The sequence below is a fragment of the Harpia harpyja genome, chromosome 9 (genome assembly GCF_026419915.1).
Source record: "Harpia harpyja isolate bHarHar1 chromosome 9, bHarHar1 primary haplotype, whole genome shotgun sequence".
Lineage (NCBI taxonomy): Eukaryota > Metazoa > Chordata > Aves > Accipitriformes > Accipitridae > Harpia > Harpia harpyja.
Window position 1 is genome coordinate 12,636,970 of NC_068948.1, and position 9,930 is coordinate 12,646,899.

General features: G+C 38.2%; 1 protein-coding gene across 9 annotated transcripts in view; it reads right to left on the minus strand.

Moving 5' to 3' along the window:
- Window positions 1-9,930, minus strand: part of DPY19L3 (dpy-19 like C-mannosyltransferase 3) — a 39,520-nt gene extending 29,590 nt beyond the window's left edge. For 5 of the 9 annotated variants that reach the window (XR_008236502.1, XR_008236501.1, XM_052795745.1 and 2 more), the window contains exons 1-2: window positions 7,989-9,319; window positions 6,355-6,488 (exon numbers count right to left, since the gene is read on the minus strand). Coding sequence is in view for 7 of the 9 variants with exons in the window: in XM_052795745.1 (XP_052651705.1) it covers window positions 6,355-6,488; window positions 7,989-8,091 (237 nt within the window). In the remaining 2 variants the exon portion in view is untranslated. Of the gene's footprint in view, window positions 1-6,354; window positions 6,489-7,988; window positions 9,320-9,718 lie in introns of those variants that run through there. The other 4 variants (XM_052795739.1, XM_052795740.1, XM_052795742.1 and 1 more) reach the window with 4 other exon arrangements.

Genomic DNA, 9,930 nt, shown 5'->3' on the forward strand with positions numbered 1-9,930 from the left:
GATTAAAGGAAAGGCGATTATTTACCTTTTTTTAGGTATAGTTAAAGTTATTATTTTTAATTTTAAAATGTTCAAATTATTTAAACTAGGTACACTTCAAACTGTGCCTCTTTCCTGGCTGATATTGCAGCATGTGGAATCTACTGAGATATGAAAGCTCTCCTAGAAAAAACTGCTCTCAGTACAGGATCTTTGCTTTGGAATTCACCTCCTTTTGTTAACTCATTAGTTGTGAAGACCTAATGAAATTTAACAAATTCAGAGCCTTGGGTGACCACACTTGAACAAAATAAGACTGCATGAACAAGCAATCTGAAGAGAAATAATAGGCATCTTGTACAAAACTGTTTCATTATTAGTGATATTTTTAGTAGTTTATATAAAAACATCCCAGCAAATATCTCTGATAAGCAGTAAATTAGAAAACATTTCTAACCAGATTTGAAAAATCCAATGAGATTCCTGTATGTGATGCAAGCAAGTCATTAAGAAATTTAAGTGAGATTTCTAAAGATAATCTTATTAATTCAGCTTTCTTTACAAAAGAACATTACTGAAATAACAATGTTACTGTTTTCTGATATTTTTATGAATGCCATTCTGGTTAATGCAACCTTGCACAGAATCCCAAGACTTTTGTCTTTCTTATACAGTCCCATCTCTTTTGCTGGAACAGAATCAATACTATTTCAGAGCTAACATAAAGCTAGATAAAAAATCATGTTCCTCCCTCCTCTACTGCCCAGTATAGAATCTTATCTCTAAACATGTGTTTTATTTAAGTCAACTGTTGACAAACTAAACCAATATTAGTTCTGGTCTGAGAAAAATCAACACATAAAAATGCATCTGATTCAATGTAAGTTCACAATTAAACTCTCCAGCTGCTCTACAACATACAAATCATGATAATATCAGCAGAAGAAACTGACATTGGCACTAAATACCAAAAGCCACACACTTAGCAAAATGAGAAAGCTGGATTTTGAACGAGCTCTAGTTTCAAATTCATCACTACTTTGAAGTTTTCTAATACTAAAAAGTGGCTGATTCTCAGTGGTCATACAAAACAAAAAAAAGAAAAAAGAAGGAATGCTAACATTTGGAATTTATTAAGGGGGAGACAGTAGTCACAGAGGGGGATCTAATCAGCAAAAATGCATTCAAACATGATTAATTTGTAATCCTGGCACCAGCTGTATTCAACCAAATGCTATACTTTATGAGACAAACACTAGTGAGTTTTACATCTGTTTCATGCTAAGATAACATCTGTTTTATTCACTCACAATACTTTTCCAGTTCTACAGCACTTTATAGTTTTCCTAGTATTCCATGTCAATAAAAACATACAGACTTATGGGTAAGCATTACAAAAGCACATGTTTATCTTTCTGGATATTAAATTTGTGAGTGTTTAACAAAGAAGTTACCACTGTTCCAAGGAAAAAAAAACCAAAACCCACCACTATCCTCCAGGATACATATAGAGCTGCATATGATTTCAATTTATGCAATTGTATCCTAACAATATTAAGCATTCAAAACAAAATACAAAGGACTTTTCCTCTCAAGGGCAGTGCAAAAAATAGGTTTCCTCAAACTCCTTAACCAAGTCATTCAGAATACTGAGCAAGCAAAGTCTGAGTTGAGTTTTTCTATAAAGAGCATAAGCAAAGTTCCAGTTACTTTTCTTTTTTGACAAAGCTAAACCACAATTTGTGTAATTGAAAATATTTTTAAGTTGTTCAATTTAAGATCAGAAAGATTTGAAAATAGTCTCAACCATACAAATGGAAACTCAATACACAGCTGCTATCAGTGTTCCTGGTTGTGAATCATGCCTTCAGCAAACGTATTTAATACTTGTGCATGGTCTCTTTGCTGGTTAACCTCATGCCCATCTTTTAGAATGGCGTGGTTCCTACTCAGAGCAGACTTTTGATCCGGAGTAAAAGTACCCGTAACTACTCAACAGGTACTTCTTTGGAAAAATACCACCAAAGTACTGGATTGCCCTTCTCTTTATGGCTTACGCATTCACTTTGTAGAGTTCTAATTAGCTGGCTACCCGTTTCCCCACCTTTTTTCATCTTTCTTTTATATTCAAAATGTAAAAAGGGAGAATATACGCACTTCAGAGAAGGAATCCCAGGATTCTTATCCTGCATGTCTGAAAGATTTAAAATTTGATATTTTTATTCCTGACTTCTTGCAAGCAGCAATTTTACTAAAGGAAAATTCAGTAACAGTAGTCTAAATGCTTACTCAGAGTGATGATGAACAAATGAAAGCTCTGAAGTTTACCTGTTTGTGTTACAGTATTAATTTGCTATGTGGCCTTGACTCATTCCTGCTCAAGGTTTCTTCAGAGTTTGCATTTGAACAAGCAATACAACAGCTGACAGGAGAGGTGATGCAATTTTCCCCCTGCCCCCCATTTTGTTATTTTCATAGCAGATCCTGTTCCGAAAAGATACTATACTTGAGGAGTAGTCACTAAACTGCTATTGAAAATTACTGAATATAGACCAGCTGTTTTATATGTGCAGTGCAATAAGTTTTCAGAAAACTTGAGAAATAATTTTTGGCTAAGGAATCTGGTTTGGCTGTCACCATTATAAACAGAAATCTTTGTTGGTTTAATGCCTATGAGAAGAGATTCAAACTTTTTTCCTCAAAATTGTGTGGCCAAGGTAAATGATTATAACCTTCTGTGATCCCTGTTGGAAGCATACACAAACACAGCTTCTGACTATGTGACACAGTATTCCGCACTCATTTTTTTTCATAGTTCTTTCAGGAGGTCTTGGAATAAAAAAAAAGAATACCAATCATGTACCTCTTTCCTAGCATAAACCACTCTTCGAGATCTGCATTTTCAGTTTTTCTGATAAGGAAACAGTATTACATCTTTCTCCAATGACCATGGATTTATAATAGCTGGCATATTTATTAGCAAATAAGAACAAGATTCACACATAATACAGCAGCTGAAATCAATGCACTGTTGAAAGCCGTATTCAAAATAGAAGAAAACAGTATAACAACCACAGAGCAGTTTTTCTAGCTGGGTGAACCATTGCTGGAAGACACCCAAAACTGAACTGGCTTTCTATGAATTGCAATTGAAATTCCAGAAAGGTAATCACTACAAGTGTATGTGCAAGTTGTGACTTCAATTACTTAGAAGTCAAGAATCATGACTCTGCATAATGAACTCTCTTAATTTTTAGGGTTGCATACAATTGGCAAACTGCACAATTTTTTAACTAAGCAATCATGATGTTCATATATCAATGGGGTCTTCAGAACAAAAATTCCACCTTTTGTACCTAAATGGTATGTGTAAAAATCTCTGTCTAGGTTAGTGCAAAAGTTTCAGATAAACACCGCAGACCTCCTTCTGATGTACAAAGAGAAGAGTACCTTCACGTACAAAAATGGCAAGCCTCCCATTACATCTCACTATATTAATTTAGTAGCCATACATACCCTTTTGCGTATGAATTCTTACTATCTGAATAACTGTAGCTTATTGGAAGAAAGGAAAAGTTCAGGGGGATAATATGTTGTTAAATAATTTTTACGTCAGAGTTCAGTAACATAAAATCCCCAAATTTGCACTGTTTACAGCCAATTCAGAGTAACTGAAGTTACTATGTTTCATAGGCATGGGGGTTAATGAAACACTGAATGTGTATTAGCATTGCTTCCATTTCTTCTATATGTAATGTTTAATAAAAATAAAATACAACTAAATAACCTCTGCACTTCATTAAGCAAGGCATGCAATAATTGTGTGCCAAGTATTAGACTACAGTCCTCCATTCTGAGAATTAGGGCTGGGGTACGCATCAAAATAAAACTTTCTCCTTCAAAATTTTTAGAAAACTATACAATGTTAGAAAAAAAAAGGCAAATTTTCCATTTATTTTCAACATAATTTTTGAGGATCTCAGATTGTACCATAGTGTATTTTATTCTTGTTTATTAGTATATGGTATGTGCTGTAATTATAAGACTAGCCAGTTCAGAAATGCTGGAAAATATATACATACATCTAGAGATACTACAATGTCCACTCATACATATAGGCACAGAGATGTCTATATACTGTTTTATAGATATAAGGATGAGCCTTCCCGTCTCAGCTTCACAGGAAATTTCACAGGCTCTTCACGTGCAGTCTTCTCTTCACACACTACTCATAAAACAGTATTTTCTTTAAACTTTATCTCATCCATGTATATTCTCATGTATTCTTTCTCTGCTTAGTTAAGAGAAAATGTATCAAAATATACAGTTTTGATTTCTTATCTTGCTTATCTCACTTATAATGCTCTGATATGGATACTGGCAGGAAAACAAGCCTAGACTGTATTTTTTAAGTTAACAGTAAAACCTGAGAAAGCTTTGTGTTAATCAAAGTGAGAGCACAGTCAGTTCTGACTTGGCAGAGAATTGCAGAAAATTTTATCAGACTTGACTCATCCCCAACATTCTTTGTATTTGCAAATGAAGTGCAGGGGATACTACCTGTTTGGTCTCAAGCTGTAATAAGCAATTTGAGAACAAACCTTTAAAAGTACCTTTGAATCTTGCTTGGGACGCAAGTGTTTACAAAATAAATTGCATTTGTCTGATCAATCAAGTTAGAGCTATAGCCTTCTATTTGGGAAGATATCCTTAGAAATAACATAAGTTGAGAGCGCATACATGCAAAACACAAACAGTATACACTCATAGCTCCAAAAAGTCAGAGTATGTATGAATCCTGATCACTTTTGGCTCTGTGTTACAACTGGTTATTTTATCTCTAATAATATGTGAAATCTCATTAAAGCTTTTCCTGTTGTTTTCAGTTTAAAATTAGCACTGTAGCCACATGCATTCTCTGGTGGAGTTAACATCTTACTGAAGAAGGTATAATGTGAGATCAGAGAATATCTGCATCTCTTTCTCTTTTAACCTGCTGGTAGATGAACTTAATGCTTTTTAGAATCTTTCCATCAAATTGGCTGAAATTGCTCATGTTCCAATGTTACTAGTTATCGTATCAACTTCTTAGGATGAAATGAGAGCTACAGAGAACAGAATCCAGACTAGAAGTATCTGGAGGGGTTTATTTCAGTTTTGATATCTAATGGCATTGTAGTGTACTTAAAACGAAAACAATAATTATCAAGTAAGATGAGCATTTCATTCATCGGGGGGCAACTTAATTGCAACTACAGACTTGCTTCTCTCAGTGAGCTTTGTGTCCCTCTGTATCAGTTTGACAGAATAAAAATGCTGTATTGTTATGTTCATACATTGCCACAAGTCCATGCCTGTTTGTACTTTGAAATATACAATATCCTTGGAATGAATCAACACTTGCTTTTGGAAGGAAAAGGCAAACTTAAGGTGTACCTTCAATATATATACAATCTATCCATATATTCAAAGGAAGATGACAGTGAGTACAAAACAGTATTATATGTATAATACAACAGCAATTGTTTCACTTGGTCCCAACTATTTTTATTACAGGTATGTAAATGTTTCTGGGACAGAAAAAGTGCATAGTACCAGAAAGAACATGTAGCAATGTAAGTATTCCAATTAAATATACGTGCTCTTGAATAATGTAATACAAAGACCTAACGGAGTGAATTTTAGGCATCTAAAAGGAAAATGACTCACCTGTTTCTTTTCTCTGGTTAAATTTAGATATGTGTACAGCTGCATTATTTTCCCATGCAATGATTCTAGGAAAAAACTAGTCAGTCCGGGATCTTAGGAATGAAAATTCTCCTACAGTATAGAGGTTGGTTTTACATTGGTGAATGTCTGAAATATGTTTTGAGGTTTGCACATTTAGGATAACATTATATAAAATTAGTATTGAATAGTAAGAGACTGTGCCTAAACTGTATTACAAGATCACAGTATAAATACAATTAACGAACTGTATGCCAAGATTTTGCATATTGTTTGTTTTAACTGTTTTTTGTTTGGTTTTGCATTGTTTTGGATAAAAGAAAGATGATTATAGAGCAACATATAGTAGATTGTTGAAATTCTATTCTAGATAATGATCAATGATTGGAAGAACCATAGCTACAACTCAAGCAAGAGCCGTGTAGCAATGCTTGTAGAGAAAAATTGTGGAAAGTTATTTACAGAAATGATCAAGTATTTAAAAAGCGGTGGGAAGCACAGCTTTTTTTAAAATTAAATGTTAAAAAATGAAATATTCGATGTTTTTGAGCAAGTTACAAGACAAACACATAAATAAATGAAATTTCTACTAACACTTATATTAATGTTCTATGAAAGCACTGATGAAACTCTGAAAAATACTGTTACCTTAATATTGGAAAACCACAGGTCATTTTCATGCAGTGTAGCAACATAAACAGAAGTAAGAAGTCCGAGAGAGATGGCAACAATTCCACCAACAGTTATTGAGAGTATATTCCACAGCTTTCCACCTGTATGACCTTGGAAGACAAATATTTCACTCTGTAACTGTGAAACACCTAATTCAACTTAAAAGAATTTTGGGAACTCATTTATACATTGCCTGTGCTACTACAGTTTATACTCTGTAGGTAACAGGACAAATGGTTTCAAAAGGTCTTTATGGAGATGTGTTTTTTATTTTCTAACATAGCAAACTCAGAGTATTTTATTAACATGCAAAGTGAAATAAGGTGTGCCTTAATTGGTAAAATATAGTTATATTTTAAGAACACCACGATCATATACAAATCTAGATAAATACCATATCTAATTTGTAAATCTAAATTGCAATACCCTCCAGGGGACCTTTTTTAATTAAGGCAATACAGGATGACAGATTACAAAGTAAGAAATAAAAATCTTCTAACATCTTAAAACTGCTGCCTGGTTTTTGGGGATTTGCTTAGTAGTTGTAAAAAACAACACTGAAGGTTCAGAAGTCTCACTAAATACCCACAAAGAGACTGAACAGCAGCCAAAGCAGCCTTGGATAATGGTATCATGCTTTGAATTGCAGATGACCTCCTGCTGACATCAGAGTAAGATTATAAATGGAATGATGTGAAAGAAAGGTTGCGTTTCTAGGTGGCTCAATTGATTTATCGTACTCTTATATTCCTGTTTTTTAGAGGTCTTGGTGGTTTTTTTATGTTGATATAGGGCTTAATATGAATCTTAGTGATCTGGAATTATATCTTTAGAATGGCTATTTCATCCTGTATGCGTCATCTACATAATGGGTACCAAATACGCAATTCAATGGAACTGAGGGCTGGGCTGGATGAGAACTATGATCACTTTCCCATTTTGTATTTAGCCTAAGTGTACTTGTGTGGAAACAACAATGTAACCTTCTTTTCATCTACCCAAATTGCACATATAGAAACATTTGGAATTTAGATCAAAACATCCCTTAAAATAAGTTAATTAAAAAAACCCAAACCCAACAAACTTTGCCAACTCTAAAGAGATAATTCCAAACAAAAATGTCAGTATTTCATTACTTAAACAGATCCTTGAATAAAGATACTTAACGTCTCTCTTTTAAATTTACTTAGCGAGTCTGCCCTATAGTCAAAAAAGCAAGGGTTTGCAGTTAAATTCAGATTTCATGTGCAATCTGCTTATATTTAACTACAGCTCATCAGAGTTCTTGAAATCCTTTTATGTTACCAATGATTTGAACTGGGATTCATTCAAGAACCTACGATAACTATATGAAATGTGATAGTGTGTCACTGATACTAAATTGAAAAAAAATTTTTCTCACCAATTTAAGTTAGGATTTTAAAATAAAGATGAGACTGACATGCAGTAATCTGCATGCCCTCTGTCTCATCCAATTAATTTTGGTGATAGATATTCAAGTATGAAAATGTATTTGGTACATACCTAGTTCTAACCTGTGCTTAGGATAGATACCAAAAGCTACACACTACTAAAAAGCCATAATGTTACAATACTTTTCATTTACCCACCAGGCAGAATCTTCCCATCAGGCTTCAAATTCTTCTCCTCTGAAGGCTGATCGTCATCCGCTTCCGTGCCTTTTCCGACCCTTCTCTGTCTTATGGTTGTCATGATGTCAGTCACTTTAATTCATTATTCTTCAGTCTGACTCCTAAATGGACACATACAAGCAATGCATCTTCCTACCCAAACATTCACTGAATACTGTATAAAATATCTGAAAACAGAACCATATTTTACTGCCCTCAGAGACTTTGACTTACAGAGCTATACTGTCGTTGAAGTGTATCTTACAAAAATGCAAGATTTTTTTAAACTGTTACAACTCAAGAGTGCAAATGAAAGTATACAAAACATTATCTTAAATTTGTAAAGCTTAAGCTCACAATTCTACATACTCTTGTCCAGGTTTTCAGAACGATTCATTGACTGCCGACACCTTTGGCCCTTGACTCAAAATGCACACCAGGCTACCCTTCTTTGAAAAAAGTGTAAACCCTTCAAAGAAAACTTAGTCCTTTTAGGGTATTTTAGTTGGGCACCTAAAATAGAAAGTCAGTTGTTTAAATCTTGGCTTTCAGGAAATCCCGAAAAAGGGGGCTGTAAGATGCAAAAATGATGCCAGAGAAGATGTGCTATAAAAGACTAGAGAGACAACGTTAAAAAAAATCCTTGATGTTTTATACTATTAAAGTACCATAAAATTTGAGAACATCACAAAAAAGACAAAAAGGAGAGCAGCTAGTCCTCCCCATCAATTCCCAGGTGCTCTCTGCTCTGTGAGCATGGTCCATACATAAAACTGCTTCAACCTGCCATTCTACATTTGAAAATCAACGACGTCCCACCCTGAATGCAAAAATCTGCTACCATTCCCAGAGTGCAAACACTGATATTTGCATTACCACTGGTGTAACTGACTGGTAACGGTAACGCTCCAAGAAATACATCTCAACCGCACAACTCTGTTGTTATAAAGCCTTTGCAGTGGATTAGCTTCATCTCCTTCCCGCATGCCTGGGAAAACACACGGAGGGACTATGCGAGCATCTACCCGAGTTGTTCTTAAATAGCTGGTTTGTAGAAAACCTGACAATTAATTAATACAGGCAAGACGGTCATCATAACCATGCTATTTCTTTGCACTGCCAGTCTCGGCCAGCTTTCCTCAACGCCTCATGCCCAAGGGAACGCTTTTGCCGGCACACGCGGGGAGAGCCTCGACAGGGCGCCGGGAGGGGAACATCCCGCCTCCGTCCCCACAGCTGCCTGAGGTGAGGCCAGGCGAGGCGAGGCCTGGGGCGGCGGCAGGCTCTGCGGCTGCAGCCCGGGCCTGGGGGGGGGGGGGGGGGCACGACGGGGAGCCCGGGGGGAAGGCCGTCGGTGGCGGCGGGGCAGCGCGCCGGACAGGCGAGAGGGCGGCCGAGGACGAGCGCGCCTGAGCCGCCGCGGGCCGTCGGGGAGAGGGAAGCGGCCCCCGGGGCTGGGCAAGGGCGGGAAGGGGAGGCAGGAGGGCCGGGCCTGGGGCCGCGGCTCCCCCGGCGGCCGGGGCGGGCCCTGCGGGGCGCGGGCAGCTCCACACAGCGCCGCCTTTCCGCCGCTGAAGGCGCGGTTCGCCGCGGCCTGCGCGGCCCGGCGCGGCCTGCTTGGCGGCGGCTCCGCCGTCCGCCCGTCTCCTCCCCTTCCTCTCCCCTCCCCTCCGCATCCCCCCCCCCCCCGCCCCCGGCGGGGCCGATACCTGCCGGCACTCCGAGGGCCGCGGGTTAGCTGCAGCGGGGCGGCGGCTTCTCGTACCGGCGCTGCCCGCCGAGAGGAGGGGAAGGGGCGGCCGCGGCGCCTTTTGTTCGCCCCCGCCAGGCGGAGCGCAGGGGCTGCGGCAGCCGGGGCGCCGGGCTCGGCCGCGGGCAGGGGCGCGGCGGTGGGCAGGTCAGCCGGCGGTCGGGGGAGGCC